Source organism: Phyllopteryx taeniolatus, chromosome 11 (assembly GCF_024500385.1).
Source record: "Phyllopteryx taeniolatus isolate TA_2022b chromosome 11, UOR_Ptae_1.2, whole genome shotgun sequence".
NCBI lineage: Eukaryota > Metazoa > Chordata > Actinopteri > Syngnathiformes > Syngnathidae > Phyllopteryx > Phyllopteryx taeniolatus.
The window spans coordinates 8,341,418-8,364,549 of record NC_084512.1 but is presented as its reverse complement, the minus strand read 5'-3'; the positions used below and the strand labels follow the sequence as shown (position 1 = coordinate 8,364,549).

Here is a 23,132-nt window from a genome sequence, read left to right as displayed (position 1 = left end):
ATGTTGTTAATTCGGAAAGTAACAACAAGTCGTGGTTTTGCTTACAGGCGCCTGACTCCCCCCCCCCCCCCCCCCCCCCCCCCCCCCCCCCCCCTCCAGCGGTTCAGGCTTTTAAACTGCGCCATCTAGCGGTCACACCGTTGCTTACCGCGACGTCGGAACCGAGGCACTCCGCCTCCGTGTATTTAATAATTTGGCGAGGGAGAACTAAAGTGTCTCTGTGTGTGCGTGGAGCAGGGCAACATCACACTCTCCGAAGCGCAAGCAGAGAGCGCAGCACGTTGTGAGACAAGTAAAGTTGAAGACGAGCCGCCATCCCCCAGAGAACCATCGTCTTTCAACAAAGTGGAGCAGTCTGCACTTGTTTTGATCATTTGTTGCTGTCTGGGTTCTCACCGACACACTGTATACACTCCGAACTCTGCGTACTGGTGACCCAAAACGTTGACGGAGCCGAACATTGATCACAGGTAGGTTCACGTCATTGTCAATGTAGTTCAATTCTTATATTATGTTCTTCTTTGAATTATAGTACATGTTTCTGTGCACTTAAAATGATGTTAATTTACCTTTCAACCAACGTGTAAGCTGTAATTACATATGCAAACAGTATCTACCGGTGCATGCACTAGCTACTATATGCACTTGTAAATAGATGCTGCATGTGTCTTCGTTCTATGTGCAATTTAAGGATGGGAAGAGAAAATACAGTCGTAGCATGGTAGAACACACATTTCGTGTACAGTACAATGCAACTGTATTCAAATTGTATTAAGGTAGGTACTGCTGGGGGATGATCTTTAAGGGAAAAAACAAAACTAAACAAAACGCAGCTCTATGTCCTGGTGTTTGTCTTACATTTTGCACTCACTAAAAATGTAAATGTCACTACATCTCTGGGTGAGCTGCATCAAAATGAAATATAAAGGATGTGTCATGCCGCCCCCTGCCCTTTAATATCAACTCAGTTCTTTTCTTTTCTCTTCGTCTTCTTTTTTTTTTTTAAACTTTTCCTGGCTGGATTTGTGCACACAAGCACATTTTCACCTTTATTCCAGGCCTCATGATCCAAAGGTTACATGACAGTTTCGCAAGGGTGGTTGCCTTTGCGTTGCGTGTTTTCTTGAACTTTCTTTTGATGTAGGTCACTTGTAAGATTTGCAGTGAGAGGATCAAATTCAATTAGACATCTCCGCAGTAAATTATTCGCTGGCAGATGGCTTAATACTTTGCTTTGGTGTACCTTATTGCTCTAATTAGACTGCATTATTCCACCCTTTGTCTCTGTAATTTTTTTTAACATGGCATCATTAATTCAATGCTTTCTTAGCCTTGTCAGATTGGAGCCCACAAGCAAACACTGTCTTAACTGTTCATGTCTCCTCCCCTGCGATGTGCTTTGTCACAAATTGACCCAAAGTAAATAGTTATATACATTCCCTGTGTGTTTAGATGGCACGTTTGGATGTTGAAGCAGTGGCGATAAGGGTTTAGATGCAGCATGTGCAAAAAGTGAAGTGTGGACAGCTATCCAGGCATATTGTGTGTCTGATTTAATTCTAGCCCGTGGACCTGCTTTTCCTCTAAATGACATCCAGTTTGATGTGACAGAGGGACATCGCTTTACTTTTATTGACTGAGACATTTTGGATGTGATACTTGCTGTGCAGGTTCATTGCCAGGCAACCTGTGTGAGCCTTGCATTTTTTACAGGAACAGCCCCAAATACAAATCAAAACAAGAGGCTGCTCCCAAGCCTTGTCAGCTTATTGGTTCCTCTGCATGTCTGCACGGCTCATCTGGATGAAACATGATTGTAATAGATTACATTTAAAAAAAAAATACTGCTAGAATGCAACAGACGTAATTAGAAATCAACTATAACGGAGATGTATATCAGCTCATGTGTGGAAAATTCCTGAAGATGAGCACTCTGCCTCATTTTATTTGGGCCTATTTATAGCATTAATGTGTTGGTTAAGTTGCTCAAAGCTACGCTGGAAGAAAAATCCTTCAGTGACATTATTGCATAAAGCAAGAGGCATGTCAACCTTTTCTCCACATCTTGTATTATTGAAGTCTTGTCAGTCTAATCTATAGGAATGGAATGAGTAGTGTCTTATTAGTCAAGCTTGAGCTAAATTTTCTCCCTGAGCTAATTCTCCTTCTCAAGACTTTATGGGCTTTGTTTCCTCTGCTTGGTAATGAAAGCAACAGTATGAGTCATAAATCAACACTACAGGTATGGTGACAATCATTGAACCATGAACCAACAGCCAGGTTAAATCTCTCGTAGATTAATCACCGTGGCTGCAGCTCGGTCTTCAACTGTGACAAATATGTTGACCTTTGACTTTGTAAACATGTATCGAAAGTGACATCACTAACCTGCTCACGCTGCAAAACAAGCGGTTTATTCTTTCTTGTGCAGAAAGGCAGTGTAGCATTCAAATGTCAGTGGAGATCAGGATCATAGAGTTCTTAAAAAAAGCACGTGGATCAATAGCAAATTTACAATATTAATAGCAGAGCAGAGCAACGATGTGGAAAATTATCGGTTGGAAATTTGGCATTGTGTCAAAGAAAAGCTCTCAGTATCATTAGGCAGTCAAAACCAGTTCTGGTTTTGTTATGCGATATCCTGCTAATATTGCTTTGTTTTAACATTCATCACCTTCATGATCTCAGTTAAGTTATTAGGAGACGAAAATATAAACCTTTTTTTGCCACAAGAGCCATAAACCTGCATTTAGTGCTGATGCTTCATGTTAAAGTGATTTGTTTAGTGTTAAAATGGTGTATGGCTCTAATTGCAATACCATGCTATCATCTTAAGCTTGCTCTATTTACTATTGTGTTAGCAGTCTTTCTTTAGGTTTAAAAATAATTATATTCACCACTTCCTCTGCTGTAACTTAACATCAAATGTAATTTTACTTAAATGCAATCCCCAAATGTATCCACACATTATTCATTCATTCATCTTCCGTTCCGCTTGTCCTCACCAGGGTCGCAGGCGTGCTGGAGCCTATCCCAGCAATCTTCGGGCGAGAGGCGGGGTACACCCTGAAGTGCTTGCCAGCCAATCGCAGGGCACATAGAAACAAACAACCATTTGCACTCACATTCACACCTACGGGTAATTTAGAGTCTTCAAATAACCTAGCATGCATGTTTTTGGGATGTGGGAGGAAACCGGAGTGCCCAGAGAAAACCCACGCAGGCTGACTTTTGGCAAGGGACGGGGTAGACCCTGGATTGGTCGCTAGCCACTCAAAGGGCACATATACGACAAACAAACATTCACATTCAGAATAACATGAATGAGCCAGAGCCTTTAATTAAACTAACAATCGTTTTTTTTTTTTTTTTTTTTTTTAATGTGGGAGGAATTTTTATTTATATATATTATAGTTTTATTTCCGGATTGATGCTAACACATGCTACCACATGCCAGCTCTTTGGCACACATCATAAGAGACTGCTCTAGTCAGATCGTGTATTCTAATAAGTCAGGTCAAACCAACATTACAGGACAGAAATAATTGGTGCTAACTTACTGTAATTAAATTACTTTATTTTTAATTAAATGACTTCACCCACACCGAAACTTTAGAGCATGATTCGACAGAACGGCGGCATGTTTACGTACAACTGTTCGTGCTAGCAGTAGCTTGCTAGGCTACATAACATTTTATTGCCTACTTGTGAGCCATATCGTATTAAAAGTACGTGAACATACCTCAAGCAAGCCGTAAACGAGCATCCTCTCCTGTCCTGAGCACCAGTGACCACCAACACACGTTTTCCCACATTTTGTCCTCATAATAAAGTTGGCGCACTCCACTCGTCGCCACGGTAACGAGTGTATCCGGTCGCATTTGAGTTGACAAGATAAAGCCCAATGATCGTAAAAAACGGGATGGTATCGGAATACAAGATTTTATTGCAGTAGTCTCACAGTGCAATCGTGAAAGAGCAAATTTGTCTTGTAGTTTGATCCGGTCATTACGTGTTGCCTGTCTCAGATGTGTTGTCTGTCCCACACCACTGACATCCATCCATCCTTCCATCCATTTTCTGAGCCGCTTCTCCTCACTAGGGTCGCGGGCGTGCTGGAGCCTATCCCAGCTGTCATCGGGCAGGAGGCGGGGTACACCCTGAACTGGTTGCCAGCCAATCGCAGGGCACATACAAACAAACAACCATTCACACTCACATTCACACCTACGGGCAATTTAGAGTCTCCAATTAATGCATGCTTTTGGGATGCAGTCATCAGAACTGTGAGGCTGACGCTCTAACCAGTCGGCCACCGTGCCGCCCCACCACTGACATGTTTTTTTAATTTAAATTATTATTTTTTTTTATAAATAACTTCATTGGCCGTCAGATATTTACAGTACTACGTCAAAAGACACGCGACAAGGCTAAAAATAAACTAGTGTTTGGATTAAAATATACTGTGCACGCTGCGACGCGGAGTAAATGTCTTTTGCAGAGACGATCAATGACGTCATTGATCGGATCGATGAATTATGACATTAAAGCCGATCAGCATAAAATGCTCTATCGGCCGATACCGATCAGCCCGATAAAATTGGTGTAAAGTCTATAAATTATACCACAATACACAGCATTGTCTCATCCAAAATTGTGTGAGAAAATACTGTATATTGATATTTTGTGAAAACTCATTATACTGCCTAGTCCTAATTGTGGCTTGATATTTTTTGCCTGTGCAACTTTCAAGGTTTGTTCATTTTAAAGGAAAATTGCAATGATGGCTGATCAATATCTGTTCTGTTTCGCTGGTTGAACTTTGATAGGGGTTATGCAGAATGTGACGTGATCAAACGGGACAACAAGTAGACTTCCTCTGTGCGCAGGGATAACTACGATAACTATGGGCTGATGACATGATGGTTTGAACCCGAACTTGCCAAAATACTGTTCTCTTTATTGCTGGCGTCTTTGGAGTTGTACAGAGTATAATTTATCAGTACATACTGTATATGACATGATATACTGTATGTAAACATGAACAAAGCCTAAATATCATACATGGTCATCTTTGGTAGCTCTTGAAGACATCATGGATACAACAAAAGACATTGCCGACGTTTAATAATTCTACAGGTGCGTTGTCCAGTCTTCTGCCATAGGGCTCCGCCAGTGACCTGGGCCTCATGAACAAAGACTTACGTGGGTTTCTTCCTAAAACACAGCGTACGCACAAAAATATCCAGATGTATGAAACGCTGCGTACTCATGAATCCAAGCACATTTCCTTCGTACATTCCAATCAACGTGGGAATGAGCGCACATGTTGGAGTAGCCGACTCCTCCCTTTCCACGGCCACATTTGAATATGCAAATCACATTTAAATGAACCCTGCACCTGAGATGGCGATCTCTGCATGATCAGAAAAAAAGGAAATGAGTACGGTAAAGAATACAAATATTTTTTTTCTGAATGTGAAGTTGCTCAATGATGTGGAGGTGTGCAAGAAAATCCTCTTTGGCACGCTGTCCTCCGGCGTTAACAACACGTAGAAGAGGAGCGAACGGGACAGCGCGTGTGCGGCTGTCAATGCTGTGAAGAAAGAATAGCGCGCACACGCTGAACTAAAAAAGAAGTGGTCAGACATTAAGGTGCATGTGAAGCGGAGGACAGCTGCCCACCGCCAAAGTGTGGCCAAAAAAAGGCGGAAGAGCCGGCACGGAGGGGCTCACCCGTTCGAGGAGAGAATCGCTGCGATCATGGGTGACGCTGCTCTCTCAGGGGTGATGGGAGGACATGTGGCTGACTATGATCACTCCACAAGGTGTGGAGTAGATGGTGTGGACCATGTATTTTTAGAACTCATAACAAATGTGTTCATACAGTAACCTACACTCAGCCCTGTGAGATAAAGGTTCATACGTAAATGTTGCATGTGTGGTATTTGTAATAAATCTTTTGAATTCAAATAGAAGCACATCAGCATATCAAAGAGGATATCAAAAACTTTGACTCCTTTTTGATTACTCCATTTATTATTTTAACACACAGGAGAGGACATGCACACTGGCAAAAAAAAATCATCTTTTTTTTCAGTGCATGTGCTGGAGTCACGAAGCGATGGTGAGGGCATAGGCGGCATAAATGATCGCCTTGATCAATTAATAGGTGTCCACAAATATCAGTGGTTCATTAAATACACTGGTTAACAAATGAATTCTGAGTCCTTGCCTCAATTGCATTGTTGAAATCAAATGTTGCCGGGCATGAATTGTTCATCAGTGCTCATTGTTCATGGCTCTCTGATGCGCAGATTTATGAGAACAGTTTCCCAGCATCACCTCTAAGTGTCGCCAAAGCACCAACAGCTGCAGAAACCTGCGTACGCCAGCCATGCAGTTGGCGTGAAGCACCGCACATTTTCACGGTCATGCCACTCTTGATACATCTGAACTTTGCCGTGAAAAAGAACGGACGCCACGTTTTTGTGCGTACGCACCTTTTGTGCACGAGGCCCCTGAACCGGAAGGAAGTGCTTCATCTTGTTTTGTAGAATGCGGCAGTTGGTTGCGGATAACCCCTATTCGGTCGTCTTTAAAAAAAACCATGTGCCATTGAGATCAATCGTATTTGGAATATAACATATGGAGCACAACACAACACATGGAATATAACAGTGTTTATCACTTTTTCAGGGAGAGAGGGACCGTGCCTTGCTGCAAATACAGAAGTTAGATGAGTAATTGATGATAAATAGATGAGTAATTAATGTTAAAAAGTTTGTTATTGCCTGTAGATGCCACAAGATGCTGGCAAAGCACTGCTTTTGTCAAAATGAAGCCCCTCAACTTCAACATAGTCCCTTGGCAGCTAGATGCCAGAAAACAGCACCAAAGCAATACTTACTGTATATTGTTTTGGCCTGAGCACAAAAATAGCGATTATGTGAGTGTTTCAGTGAATAACGGAGGATAGCTTCCACCCCCAAAATCTGTGAATATGTAAATTTGCAAATGCCGAACTGCGAATATGTGATTTGTTCCAGAGCCCAAACTGACACAATCAGAATACCTTTATTAAATGTACAGGCAGTGATTTAAGTAACATTTCAAGATTATTATCATAAGAAAAATTTGAGTAAGCAGTCAAATATGATTATGTTTAAAACACTCTTTAAACAGTGATGACAAATGAAGAGAGGTAATAAATAATGTGTTTGATACCCCCACACGTAACATTTTTTCAACATTAACTGTCACACAAAAAAAAAAAAATCCAGTCACCAGGTACGCTGGTGGTTCGCATGAGAAGCTAACATACTGTAGGGGTATTCATCTTCACTCAGTGCTCCTCCTTCTTGAACATCGCAAACAGATGGACTCAGATTCACCACAATCGTCACATAGATGCTTCAAATCAAAAGCACTTTTCTAGGTGAGTCTCTTGTGTGCTGAGCAGCCAGGACATAGAACTGTGTATCGCTTTTTTTTAATGTAACATCTGCTTCTGGTTCGATGGTCATCTTTACATTTCCAACTTTAAATACCCCGTAGAAAAAGCAAAACGCACTGTAATTAATCATTTGCTCGCTTACATTCGGTAGTTTGTGTTTATTTGAGAAGCAACAAGGCAGCGTGCAGTGTCCAAGTGACAGCTTGTAACAGCTGTTAAGGTGGTTTGGGGTGAGGTTACTTTACTAATGGGCTAATCTCTTCATTTCTCTTTCTGTCTCTCTGCTGCCTTTCCGTTCCACTACAACTCAAAAGCTTCTGCCTCAAACATAGCAAATCAGCTAGAAACATTACTCAAATACCGTTGGCTGCCAGCAGTCAATTTCAGCTCTTTTTCCCTCTGAGTGGAACATAATCTATGAAGACTTATGCGCCACAGTTTGAGTTAGTCAGATTTTGTTGTTGTTGTTGTTGTCAGGTTGTCTTAACATCTGCCGTTCATCTTGTCACAAACATTCTGTACTAGTTTTGCGCTCACGCTAAATTCATTCTATTACTCTGTAGGAAAGAGAATTGAAGTACACAAATGAACCAATACAATGAATTGTGCTAGAATAAGTGCACATATGATTATTTTAAAGTTAGTTAGGCAACGCAGAATAATTATGTCATTGTATGAAATTGTTAACATCAATACAATGGCAGCGTTTGTCTGGCCTCAGCGATGGCAAGGAAATAAATGGAAGTAGGCCACCGAACGAAGCAAAGCGTCATAGCAGGCATTTGAATTTCAAAGTGCCAGAGTAAATCAAGTTTAACGAGAGGCAAAAATAGAAATATCGAGCGCAGCTTTTTATAAAATGTGCTGTGTTTGCAGTTTACTCCAAGGTTTAACTCCTCCCGAGGTGTTATGTGTTAACGTACTTTGGATAAAGGTAATGTTAAAGTGATGTGCAATTACATGTGATTACAACACAATAGAAGACTCCAAGGAGGATTTTGATTCTAGACATGGCTACAATAAAAAGTAAAGATACTTTACTTTGAATTACTTGATACAATTGCAGCCTGACACGAATTATGTTCTTTTTCAAATCAATTTGTTCTACAGTTGCCTGGGGTTCATTTTAAGAAGTCAACTGATCCAGATTATTTGTTTCGTTAAGAGGAGCATGTTTGATTGAAGTCTTTGCTCTTTGCCACCGACAAGAGTAATTGATGCAGAGAACTGTTACAGTATCAAGCAGTATTGATTTCGTAACATAGGCCTATGAATGTTCCCTATCCTGACGACCCAATTCACTGATCTTACAGGCTCACCTCAGACTCACTGGGGTGTTTGCTTGACATGATGGAACAAAACCATGTGAATTTGTTGCTCTATTCCAAAGCCCACACCTGGGATGAAAAGTGACAAAATACTGAGCACATAACCCCAGTTTAATTTTCTCTTTCCAGATGGACTGGCTAACACCTGAGATGTGAAGTGTGCTATGTGAGCCAAGGTGTTTTCCCACCTCACTGGTGGTGGGGAGAGATGCTGCACTCCGTTGCCATGACAGCAGAGGTTCTCTTTGTTCTCTGGTTCCTGATGGGCGGTGCTGAGAGTAATCCTTTAACAACCTTACCAGTTAGCCGTGAACGTCTGGAAAGGGTGTTGACCCAGGCCAGAGAGAAAAAGCGGTCCCCAAGCAGCTGCAGCCTGAAGACAACGATACTTTGGGTCCAAACAGAACTGGCATGAGCCGCGCCAGGTCTAACCTCAGCTCCTACAGCCGAGGATCTAAGGTTGGGAAGTCCCAAGAGCTGTGGACTGAGCAAGATAACTTCAACCAAATAAACGTAAGCCCCACAAGTGACGTCACCCTGTCCTTGGAATCCATCGACGAGTACGCCTACCCAGACTACAGGGGTAAAGGCTGCATGGATGAGAGCGGTTTTGTATTCGCGATCGGTGACCAATTCACCCCAGGCCCGTCCACATGCCCTTGCCTCTGTACAGATGAAGGTCCTCTGTGCAGCAAGCCAGACTGTCCCAGGATGCACCCTCGCTGCATTAAAGTGGACACAAGTCAATGCTGTCCGCAGTGCAAGGAGAAAAAGAACTACTGCGAATTTCGGGGAAAGATCTACTCTTCACTAGAAGAGTTTAAGGTGAGTTCATGAACTGCATTCACTTATTTACATGACATGCTCCAAGTGGAACGTAAACGCTGACAGAACCTCCTTTGACGTTCAAATGAGTCTATGGCAAGTGCTACATTAAAAGTAGCTGCCCCGCAGCAAGCAAGGGGGGAAGAAGGCATGAAGGCAGATTTATAATGGCAAAGGTCAGTCCTTGTCTTTGTTCTCAATAGAATATTTCTTTGTGCTCAATTTGGACGTGTAGGTTCAGCAAAGTCTTTTCATGTTATTACTGTTGCAGTAATCTTACAAGTGCAAGCTAGAAGTCTCTTAACAATTATGAAAAGCATGGATAAGGTGTGTGCTGCAATTATTTGTCTAACACAATGTTACAGTTACCATATAGCACCCTTTTAATGCTTGTGATTGCTTAAACTGCAAGCGAAGCTTGAGATTGCTCACAGATGTTGAAAGCGGCTTTATGGCACGTCTGCTGAGGTAAAGCAGCAAAAAAAAAAACATTCTCACACAAGCATCATATGGGGGCATGCCTTTGTGCCGAGCAGCGGGATTTGCAACAGGCAGTTTGCTATGCGTGATTGCTAACTTCTTTGGCAAGTGCTGCCTCGTTCTATTTTTCACAGTGAAGTGGCATGCGGAGCTGCAAGCCTCTGCAATCAGCAGCGATGCTGTCAGAATTAACCTTCGTTGTCTTGATGGGACAAAAGGTATGCTATTATGCACAAGGGACTGCCAAACAAGCCTTTCACATGGAATATAGGAGCTGCCTCGATGTTTTTCAATCTGTACACAATCAGTTTGAGTCTTTTCTGGACTATGAGACCCATCGGAACAATTCAAGAGCCAAGAAATTTTTAACTTGTTTTGTTTAAACTTTGTTCAAAGACACGCCTAAAAACTTCTGGTGACATTTTACTTTCTATTCCTTTTGATTTTCACAGTGTCTTCCTTTTAGATGATGAAACTCACTTATTCGCTTCACTATACCTAAGATTACATTATTTTGTCAATTTTAGACTTTACAGTTACTGTTTGTGGAGTCTGTTCACAACTATGACCTCTATTATGGTGGCAACCAAGGCTGAAATTTGAATGTGTGAATCAGTAGTACAGGAAGGACTCAGAATGTTTACATACACATTAATCGGTTCGTTCTCTCTAGTTTTCAGTTTTATATGTCACTTCCCAGTTTACATGCAGTACGTGTTATTTCATTTTTGGCTAAACTCTGTCTAGTTCAGAAGAACTAAGAGACGATAAATATCGTTTCAACGCGGGGGTGGGGTTGCTACTTGCTATTTGTTAACTGTTTTAGCAAAGCGGTAACTTTGCAGCTCTGTACATTTTGTATTATAGTAATGTTATATTTTTTTGCACATGGGATATCTGCCTGTTGTTGTTACTGTATGCTGATATCAACGGAAAGATAATAAATACCGGTAGCTCCTGGAGTGTGTCAAAACAATACTTGCAGTACTACACTTTACTACAAAGGTCCTTTCACAGTTATTGGATGCCGATCAAAAGTAAAGAATGGACGTAACGCACACATTCAAGAATGTAAATATTGATGAATCACAGATTTGTGTATCAAATATGCGTACACACAATTTAAGCACATATTTGTGCATACTTGCTGTTAGTGAATGAGGCCATGTGTCAAACCTCACTCTTCAGGCAGTGTTGAATCATTCCCGGGCAGTGTCCCCCAAATGAATTACCGTGGTCCCCCTGCCCCTGTAGTTTAAAAAAAAATATCTACAGTACGTGTAAATATTTATTTGAGTCGCTAATGGTGAGATGAAGACAAAAAAGAATAAAAACAAAAAAAGTATTTAAAAAAACAGTGTTGATCATTTGCATATCTTCACGTCACATCCTGTCAACGTAAGGTACACGCACACACACACACACACATGGACACACTCCCTCTTCTTTCTCCCTCTGTCTCTTCTTGTTCCATCCATCCATTTTCTGTACCGCTTATCCTCACTGGGGTCACGGGCGTACTGGAGCCTATCCCAGCTGACTCTGGGTAAGCGGTGGGTTACACCCTTGGACTGCTTGCCAGCCAATCACAGGGCACATATAGACAAACAGCCATTCACACTCACATTCACACCTAAGGACAATTTAAAGTGGGTACGGAAAGTATTCAGACCCCCTTAAATTTTTCTCTTCGTTATATTGCAGCCACTTGCTAAAATCCTTTAACTTCATTTTTCCTTATTAATGTACCCACAGCACCCCTTCTTGACAGAAAAAAAACCGGAATTGTTGACATTTTTGGAGATTTATTAAAAAAGAAAAACTGAGAGCACAGTGGCCTCCATAATCCTTAAATATTAGACATCTGGGACAACCAGAACACTTCCGAGAGCTGACAGTCCGGCCAAACTGAGCAATCGGGGGAGAAGAGCCTTTGTGAGAGAGGTAAAGAAGAACCCAAACATCACTGCGTGGCCCGACGGAAGCCTCTCCTCAGTGGAAGACGCATGAAAGACGCATGGAGTTTGCTAAAAATCACCTGAAGGACTCCAAGATGGTGAGAAATAAGATTCTCTGGTCTGATGAGACCAAGATAGAACTTTTTGGCCTTAATTCTAAGCGCTATGTGTGGAGAAAACCAGGCACTGCTCATCACCTGTCCAATACAGTCCCAACAGTGAAGCATGGTGGTGGTAGCCTCATGGTGTGGGGATGTTTTTCAGCGGTAGGAACTTGGAGACTAGTCAGAATTGAGGGAAAGATGAATGCAGCAATGTACAGAGACATACTGGTTGAAAAGCTGCTCCAGAGTACTCCGGACCTAAGATGGGGGCAAAGGTTTACCTTCCAACACGACACCGACCCTAAGCTCACAGCCAAGACAATAAAGGAGTAGCTTCAGGACAACTGTGAATGTCCTTGAGTGGCCCAGCCAGGTCCCAGACTTGAATCCGATCGAACATATCTGGAGAGATCTGACTGAAAATTGCTGTGCAGCGATGCTCCCCATCCAACCTGATGGCGCTTGAGAGGTGCTGTAAGACAGCAAACTTTTGATTGTAATGTTTTCCAGTTTAACTGATTTGAGTTTTGGATGATGCAGTTGATAGACTCATATTTATGTTCATTGTGCTAGCGAGAAGAGCTACGAACAGGGTCTGCATCCAGACAAGATAAGAACGAATGTTTTACATTAGCCTACACGATGTCTTAATCATATCAGAGTTTTTATTCCCCCAGAGTTAATATAAGTGAGTGTATGTTATTTACTTACAAGGCTTGTAGTTGGCACATTGGCTCTCATACAAAGTTGTGATTTTTGTTTTGTGTAAACATATGTCCCTTTATGAATGTGTTGCAAATTACTTTGCCTATCCCTGGGAGTCTGGAGACGCAACAGTAGATATTAAGTCATTTTTGGTAAAAAATAATTTTTTTTTAAAGCCTGTCACGTACACGGTTAGGGCGAAGGCGAGGAACGAGAGGCAAGAACATGGTGGACCCAATTGCAGGGAAGCAAGGCAGGAGTGCAGGAATCTCAAAATAATAATATTTAATTCCAAAAACAAAGATCATGAAAAAGTCTAAATGCTAAATTAACAAAGTCCAAAATCTAAACACAAAGTAACAAAGAAACACTTGACTGAACCCAAAACAAGAAACAAGACATGACTGGTGAAATACCTGAGCGACAATGACATGGCAAGACATGTGACAACGACAATGAACCGACGAGAACTGAAAGAAACCAGGGAACTAAATACAAACAAATTGACGAGACAACGAGGAACACCTGGACAAGACACGAGTGGCTGGAGAGAGCTGATTGGTCGACACAAAGCAGACGAGAACAGGTGGACACAACCACCTAATGAGCACACGACAAACATGGAACACAGGAAAACATGGAACAAAACTAAACACAACCCAAACCAAAACACAGACCATGACAAAAGCCAACATCAACGGAGGTTGACATGCTGCTGCTCTGCTCTCATGTTGGCTTGATCATTTGTTGTTTCTGTGTGGATGCACAGTAAAGTACTTGTCACTTGCAGTACCATCCATTTTTGTATTGTATTTTTGTATCGTTAAAAAAAATACCCGTATGATATGGAACAATCCTATCACTTGGATGCACTTTGTGTGCCACAATGCCTGTCTGCATTTCTGCTTTCCACTTTTTTCATTCTCCCAGAATTATGTTTTTTAATATTAAATTATTGATTAAATAGATTCAGTATACAGTATTTTACTTCAAATCCATCTTTCTCCCACCCGGAGTGTTGTGGATTTTACTGCATGTTACTCTAATGGGCTGAGAAACAAGCTGCATAATTAGATGGGTTGGCTCAACTTCAGCGTGATTTTAGTATTGATTTGTCAATATACCATCGTAAAACATTTTTTATAAACCCGTAATGAGGTTATACTGACTCATGATTTCATTGTCATTTGACGACAATCTATCTGGTTTCTGAACTCATCACAGTGCAGATTCAGCTCTTATCAAAGTGCTAAATAATATAAGGTTGAACACTGATTTGGGAAAGGTGTCAGTTCTGGTCTTGTTGGATCTCAGTGCGGCTTTTGATACAGTAGATCATAACATACTGCTGAACAAGTTGGAAACGTGTAGGACTAAATGGAACAGTTCTTAGGTTCAGGTCCTACCTGGAGGAAAGGAGTTATTTTTGTAACCAGTGGAAGTGTTCAATCTCATCTAATGGCAATGACATATGGGTCCCTCAAGGGTCAGTTCTTGGACCCTGTCTGTTCAGCCTGTTTATGCTACCACTGGGTCAAATTCTTCAGAACCTTAATGTTGACGACCATAACTTTGCAGATAGCACACAGTTATATCTAGCAGTGTCTCCAGATGACTACAGTTCAGTTGAGGTGTTGTGTCACTGTCTAAAACAGGTAAATAACTGGATGAGCCAAAACTTTCTTCAATAAAACCACAACAAAACTGAGACAATTGTTTTGGGCAGTAAAGAAAATAGGATAGCTCTTAATAAATACCTGGACTCATTCTCTTAAAAGACCACAGACTAAGTCCCTAACCTTTGTGTGTTGAAAGGGCTCTGACCTGACTTTCAACAGTCATATCAAATCAATCACTAAAACAGCCTTTTTCTAGGTGAAAGACATATCCAGAGTGAAGGCTTGCATGTGCCAAGCTGACCAGAAGAAGCTAATCCATGCTTTTGTCGCGTATATTGGTTGAATTTAAATTTGATTAATTTAGGAGAAAAGAATGAGCCGGAAGCGACGCCTGCGTTACGTCCTGTTTAGCGTAATTTTAAGTTTAATAGTTCAAATCAAACTATTTTAGTTTGTAAACGGGCACCACCTCACTTTTTATGTCGATAAGGTTTAGGGAAAGTGACGAGAAACCTTTTTATCAGACTCGTAATCTGAAGGTTGCTACACTTTATGAAATTTTGAGTTCTAGATGACAGAGGCTTACTTAAACTCAGAACAGACACAAAATACAACCAAGAGTGGAATTTTATGGTATATTTAATGACATCTACAAGGGATCTTGAAGGAAACACACAAAGGGGTCTAACTAAAAAAAAAAATAATAACACTAATAATGATAAAAAGAAGGAAAATAGGCGCACGAAAAGGGAAATAACATTGTGTGTTGGACTAAAGTTGGAAACGTGAGCGTTTGCTGCGTCCAGTGCGGACGGGAGAGAGAGGACAAAATTTAGATTTTGTCTGAAGCTTGTAATTTCCCCGAAATTATTAGCCACTAATATTGTACATTCTGGCAAAAGTTTGTAAGGTTGACACAGCTGCGTTTGTAAGGTTGACACACTGACACAGACATCAAGGCATACATTTGGAATAATTCTGCAGAGTTCGTGAAATATCAAAACAGACATTTATCCTTGGTTAAGCATCAAATGAGAGCCCCCCTGGTTCGACTTTGCAGTTCCTCTCGACGCCTTGTCCCAGCAATTGTTTCTTTTCCCAGACAGGTGGTCCGGAAACATCTGGCCTTTGATGATTGGGAGTTCAGACTTCGAGGGTAGATGTTAATGGTCCCCGAGGAGTCTCCTTGGGGGCAGTCTCAAAGCAGGGCCGCTTGGAAGAATGTAGTGTGGGGAGTCACCGTGTCACCTCAGTTTGCTGGGAGCATGTCCGCTACACTTTTATCTCAAGTAGGCTTGACTATTGCAATGATCTTCTGACTGGACTCCCCCAAAAGAGCATTAAACAGCTGCAGCTCATTCAGAATGCTGCAGCTCGGGTTCTGACCAGAACAAAGAGCTCAGAACATATTACTCCAATTCTAAAGTCTCTACACTGGCTCCCAGTCAGCTTTAGAATAAACTTTAAAAGTCTGCTACTCGTCTATAAATCACTAGATGGTTTAGGTCCTCAATACATTAAAGACATGCTAATGGAATATAAGCCCATTAGGGCTCTGAGATCTGCTGACTCAGATCAGATAATGAACCAGAGAGTCCAAAGCTTTTAGCTCATATGCTGCAGGCAAATGGAATAAGTTGCCAATAGAATTGAAGTCAACCCCAAATGTCAATGTCTTTGAGTCCAGGTTAAAAACTCTTCTCAGGCATTTTAGAACATTTACACTTTTAAATTATCTTTCCTGCATTGTATTTTGTTCTTTATTTTTTAAATATGCTTATCAGTTGCTTTTTATTTTTCTCGTTTAAAATGATTTTCATCATGTAAAGCACCTTGAGTTACCTTGTATATGAAATGTGCTATATCAATAAATTTGCTTTGTTTTGCTTTGCTTTATCCATAAAGTCAACAAGAAGTTATACAGTTGATGGTTCAAAAGGACATTTAGGTTTTAAAGGCTATGTGTAACTTGACATACCATACACTTTGCTGGAAAATTGTTCCATTGAGAATTTATTTGACTTCTTATACACCTATAAAAGACTCCTCTCATTATGTTTTATGTTGAATGTTACTTGTGTTTCAGGTTAAACACATTGGCTTATAAGCACCTAAAAAAAAAAAAATTATTAACTGTTGCGTTTAATTCTTATATGCATACCAGGGTAGACTTTGTGAGACAACATTGGCAAGGAATTCATTTAAAAAGGATCTTTCCACTGTGTGTTTGTGTGAACTCTTTTTAGCGTGGTAATTATGTTTTCCAGGTGTCTCCGTGTGAGAAATGTCGATGTGAGCCAAGCGGAGAGGTGTTGTGTTCTGTGTCGGCCTGCCCTCAGACAGAATGTGTGGACCCGGAATATGAGCCGGACCAGTGCTGTCCAATTTGCAAGAGCGGTAGGTGACGGACATTTCTTTCAACAACACTTGGGTGCAAGAGAGAATAGTTGTTCTTAATGTATCAGCAGCCCACAGATTTAATCAGTTTAGACAGCTCAACAAAGGAATGGCACCATCCATTTTCTTCCATCCTGTCCGGCTCATGTTGTTAGATTTACACTGCAAGTGTAAGGGCCCAATTCAGATTTTGATTTGTTAATAGCTGTGCATTTAAGTGACTCATATCACTGTGTTTACATTCACTGAATAACAAACCACATGCAGATGTGGGCGAAATACATGTAAAAAAATATGTTGAGTCTGATGGCACTGGACGATGACAAGCAACATTGTTGTGCATGTTACGGCCACACATTTACTGATATGGACATGGACACGGACACATCACGTGCATGTGGGACAATGTTAATATTGGTTGAGCCTGTTCAGTGCTTTAATTTTATTCAAATATGTTGACTTAGCCCTGATGTTTACTGTAATTTCTTGTGTATAACGCGCACCCATATATAATACGCACCCCCAAAGTTGACCTCAAAATCCTGGAAAACCCTTCTACCGACAGTTGTGCTCATATGATTGATTACCAAGGCGGAATTTGTAACGTGTACAATTCTTTAAAGGAAAAATGAATGACCAGACAAAACACATTTAATTTGATTTTAATGGGATTCAAATTAAACTGTCAAACATTTCAAAAAAGCACAATTAAACAAAACATAACCATGAAGAAATGAATGATAGTTGTTGTTCAGTCCTCAGTCGTATTAAAATAAATAAATTAATAAATATATATTTCACAAATTCTGCCTGGGTATGAAAACTTATGAGCACAATTGTACATATATGCTGTCATATTGGAATGAAAGTGTAGGCTAAACCTTTTTCATAACCTCTAGGTGGCATACCAAAATGAAAGTGTACAACTTTTTCATAACCTCTAGGGGGCAGTGGCATATTGGAATGGAAGTGTACAGCTTTTTCATAACCTCTAGATGGCGGCATACATTTATAAAATGTAAACGTCATTTTCATTTTCCCCTATACCTATGTATAATGCGCACTATTGACCTTTGACAATTTTGGGGGTAAAAAAAAAAGCCCATAATACACGAGAAATTACGGTATATGTGGAGATGCAGGCATTGGTGTGAGTACTTACATTTGAGTACTTGCTGATACCAACTAGAGATGCTTGATAAAGCCATTACGTATTGCAATTTTGATAAAAATGTGTTTTTTAAAAATCAAATATTGTTAAATAACACAAACTTTTATTGAACACTGCAGAAGTTTCAGTTAAATGTAAAACTTTTTAAACGCACAATCAAATATTGTTCAAAAACAGAAAGCACAATCTTTTATTTAAAATGGAACAAGTTTTACTCAAGTATAACCCGGCCTAATCTTCTTCTACTTATGTGTATGGTATATGTATCGGTATTTGTGCTGCTTCTGTTAGGCATGTCTTGGCCTCCAAGGGGCAGGGTGATGCACGCATACAGATAAAACACATAGATTTGATGAAAAGACACGAACAAGAATATCGCTGAAAAGCTCCAGTAATATAACTTGGTTTTCGCCGAGTAGAAAAACTATATGATCACATCAAAGTACACTAATAACATATTAAGTATTGCTGAATTGTAATCAATTTGCCATTAGACTCATAAAACCTTTAAACCTTTTTAAAATATTTTAAAATGTGCACATAAAATCAAAATACAAATTAAAAGTCGAAATCTTGTTTCTTTCCCCTCAAAATAAAACTGTAGTAATATTTACCTGCTGTAATTTGGCAGACAACATGATGATTGTTCAGTTATTAAACACAGTATGCATATACTGAGAGGGCTTGGTGTTGCATTTGGGCAGTGCTCCATCTTTTCTCCTTTGGTCTGCAGAGTAGATTTGCTGAGCTGTGGCTTCACGCACATCTGTTTAGAGACAGATGTGCCATGGGTATAAAATTACATTCACAACTCCCACCGAGTCCTCATGCTCTTTGAGCCGAGAAGGATTTGCTGTGTTGCGATGGATTCCGCCCATATTTCCATAAGACTGAGTTCTGCTACAGTATCAGGAACTGTGAGATTATACTTTTTGAAGAAATAGGGATGTATGGTTGTGATTTTGAAAGTGTTACTCCACAACAGACAACAAACTGTCAACATGTCAAAAGGATTGGATCATATTATGAGGTTGAACCGACTGCTCGACAAGTCGACTTTGCTGCTCCGCATCGACTAGTGTTGTCTTTGGCAGCCTTCTTAGTTTTAGTCTTTTGGATGAAAATCAGTTTCAGTCACATTTTATTAATTTCTATGTGATCGCATTAGTCCAGTTTTGCTTGACAAAAACTTTAATAAAAGGTTTTAGTCACATCAGGGGTGTTGCTAGCTTTTGACATTTAGGATGGGTTAACCTCGCTCCCTCCCAAAAAATATGGTCAATGGGGCGTGTGTGTGTGTGTGTGTGTGTGTGTGTGTGTGTACGCGGGTGTGGTGGGTGGGGGTCGTGGTTGCGGGCGCTGATGAAAATCTATATTTTTTGTCCTGTTCTGCTGTTAGGTCAAGCAGAAAGGAGGATCTGTATCCCTTTTATGCCGGAATAGTTTTACTGTGTCATAGTGGACTTTTTTAAGCTGCCGCTGTGGTGTCTTTGTATTTTGATGGATATTTATTGACAAAGTCGATCAGTTGAACAGAACAAAGTTTTTAGAGGGGACTGACAAAAAAAAGGAGAGAGGGAAAAGATAACTACATAATAAAGGAAAAGAAGAAGAATACACACACACTTGTATCAAACACAAAACACGGTGAAGCTGAACCTCCTGCTGCTGTCATTCAAAGCAGATCTGTGACAAGAAGAAATAACACTGTATTAAATGATATAATCTGTTCATATACCCTGTAGCCAGTGAGACAGGAAATTATACCACACAAAAAGCATGCGCGCTCTGTAATCAACCGTGCAGCACCACCAACAAGCCAAGTTTCAAACAATGAACACACACAATGCATCTTAAGCATACAATGAAGCCATCCCTGACCAAAGTGAGCCTAAGGCCTGAAGGAATCATACACATAAAAGTGCAAACAGCAGAACACTGGAGACATATTTTTCTCATTGGATTCTTTGAAATTTTTAAGGACAATAAATAATGTGTTGTTGCGATTTAACCCAACAACATCACTGACTTAGGAAGAGGTTTGTGACACTGTTCGAACTAAAACGACAGCCATCCATCCATCCATTTTCTGAGCCGCTTCTCCTCACTAGGGTCGCGGGCGTGCTGGAGCCTATCCCAGCTGTCATCGGGCAGGAGGCGGGGTACACCCTGAACTGGTTGCCAGCCAATCGCGGGGCACATTGGAACAAACAACCATTCGCACTCACAGTCATGCCTACGGGCAATTTAGAGTCTCCAATTCATGCATGTTTTTTGGGATGTGGGAGGAAACCGGAGTGCCCGGAGAAAACCCACGCAGGCACGGGGAGAACATGCAAACTCCACACAGGCGGGGCCGGGGATTGAACCCGGGTCCTCAGAACTGACTGACGCTCTAACCAGTCGGCCACCGTGCCGCCGAACTAAAACGACATTGGACATAATTAAAGACGATGTGATGGACTGCAAATAATCTAATACCCAATGAAGCACAAACCAATCAATCGATGTAGGGAGACATATTGATAAGCAATTATAAAATATGTCTGCCCTTTGCCCAATGTCTGCTGAGATTGGCTCCAATGACCCTAATGAGGATACAAGATTGCGCCGACATTACACGACTCACTTACACAAGGGGAGACTTGCTAACCATCAAGGAGGCTACTCCGGACTTTCTTTCACCAACTTTCGCAAATCCGCCCAGTTTTTTCCCCCCGAGTTACTCACCGGAGCAGCGACCGCAGTCTTTGGCGCATGGAGACGGAGGCGAGAGAGAGGATACAGATTGGCGTTTCCGCCGATCCACCTCGCAAATCTACGCTCCCTACCCAACAAAATGGACGAGCTTCATCTTCTGATAAAGAGCAGTAAAGACTATTATTATTCTCTGGGACTTTAAGAAAGCTAAACTCAACCACGAACTCCCTAAATACAAGCAGCACATCGACTGTCCTACCAGGGAAAATAATATTTTAGACCACAGCTATACCACGCTAAATAACACATACCGTGCCAAACCTTGTGCAGCACTGGACTCGTCTGATCACTGCTTAATTCTCTTAATACCGAAATGCAGGCAAGAACTTAAATGCGCGAAGCCTACAGTGAAAACTGTGACAAAGTGGACCAATGAAGCAAAGATGGAACTTCAAAGCTGTTTAGACTGCACAGACTGGAGTGTCTTTGAAAATTCAGCTGGCAGCCTGGATGAATATACGGACACTGTCACTGTCACTGACACTGGCAGGAGGCGGGGTACACCCTGAACTGGTTCCCAGCCAATCGCGGTTTAGGTGATGAGGCACTAATTACATAACTATTTCAGTTTTCATTCATTTTACAACTAGTTTAACAATCACAACAAATGCTTGTCGTCAGTGTTTATTTAATGGCCCCCCCCTTCCTTATTACATGCTTGGTATTATACATTTGACACCATCACATCACTGACACCATGCCCACCACTACTACTACTACTACGCTTCTTCTTGTTCTTCTTCTTCTCGTCCTCATCATCCTCCTCCTCCTCCTCTCCTGCCCTATAAAAGCAGTGCCACCCAGTGTCGAAAGTAAGAAGCAGAAGCTTGATGCTAATTACGTTGTATATTACTAGGCTTTACACGTTCAGGATATTTGAGGCCGATCACCGATCAGCAAGTTTAAAAAAACGATAACCGATCACCGATCCGATCAAAAGATGGAGTAATGTGTCTATTTACATGACTTGTTCATTTATTGTACAGGAAGTCCTCGATTTACGAATGAGTTCTGTTCCTACGCTGGCGACGTAACACGAATTTCCGCGTAAGTCGGATTTCATCGTTAAAGTCGAAATTTACGGTGAAATACTTCTGTTACGGGTATTGTCTCACGTGATTGTGAAAGCAAGCTCAGTGTGTGTGGCCGTGTGCGTCGAGACGGGACTGCGAAGGAGGAAGGAGTGCGCTACTGTGTACAGTAGCAAGTGTAGTGACGGCGACCGGGGAAGAGTAGCGATTAGCGGAGGACCCATTGACGTTGAATGTGCAGAGGAGCTAATAAAGCCATTAAAGCAGCAAATTGATGCTTCGTGCCTTTATTGTTGCCGCCAACCAGCGCAGCTGTGCAACGAGAGAAGGGAGTTAACCCCTGCGTCTCCCGACCACGGTCAGGTGACCGTAGCAGGAAAGGTTGACACTTCGTATATAAAGAAACTAAAATACATTAAAATAAAAAAATAAGATGCTGGACTCACCATTACTGTTGAGAGTGTGAAAAAAGGAGGGAGAAAAAGGCAAAGATACTCCCGGCGCACAAACACAGACAAGCACTATGCACTAGCTAAGCAGAAACACTATGGTGCTGGGACAAAATGGCGGACGAGGCACGGGCGTCGTAAAGTCGAAACGTAATAGGTCGAGTGTGTCGTAACTCGAGGACTTCCTGTATATACTTGCGTACTGTATGACTTGTTCATTTATTGCATATACTTGTGTACTGTATACTGAGTACTGTATCTTCAAATATATTCTCTAGCATTTTAGACAAAAGTTAAAACATCAATGACCTCTAGGGGGCATTCGAGGATTGGCCACTGACATAAGTTTAGGTCAAATCAGCATTACAACATGACAGAAATAATGGGTGCTAACTTACTGCAATTAAATTACTTTAACAAATACTGTTAATGACATGCTTACTTTAACTTTCTCACTGTCCAGGCTATATGGACGGGTGTTGTCCAGAGTTTGCGTCCATTAGCTTTTCCTTTTATTTATTTATTTATTTTTTCCCACGCTCGTTGCTTGAACGTGGCATGCTCCTCCTTGTGTACATTATTCAGGTGCCCAATCAAATTTGTTGTGTTGAAGCATTTAGAGGACGTTCCCCACGACGTAGTTCAGTTATGCACAGACAGCAAATAACTTAAGTGTTGTTTGTCTGAGACACCGCAAAATAGCCCCACACCAAGGATGTGTTTTTTCACCAACAAGTTCGAAAAAAATGTATTGGCCGTCAGATAGTTACAGTACTGTGCCACAAGACACGTGACAAGGCTAAAAATAAACTAGCTTTTGGATTCATACGCGACGGCGACGCGGAATTT

At 41.2% G+C, this 23,132-nt stretch overlaps 1 protein-coding gene across 1 annotated transcript in view; it reads left to right on the top strand.

Moving 5' to 3' along the window:
- The first annotated feature begins 159 nt into the window (after nucleotides 1–159).
- Nucleotides 160–23,132, top strand: part of vwc2 (von Willebrand factor C domain containing 2) — a 46,044-nt gene continuing 23,071 nt past the window's right edge. The window contains 4 exon segments of the mRNA XM_061790654.1: nucleotides 160–470; nucleotides 8,914–9,137; nucleotides 9,140–9,609; nucleotides 16,743–16,872. Of these exon segments, the coding sequence (XP_061646638.1) occupies nucleotides 8,993–9,137; nucleotides 9,140–9,609; nucleotides 16,743–16,872 (745 nt within the window). The 5' untranslated portion in view covers nucleotides 160–470; nucleotides 8,914–8,992.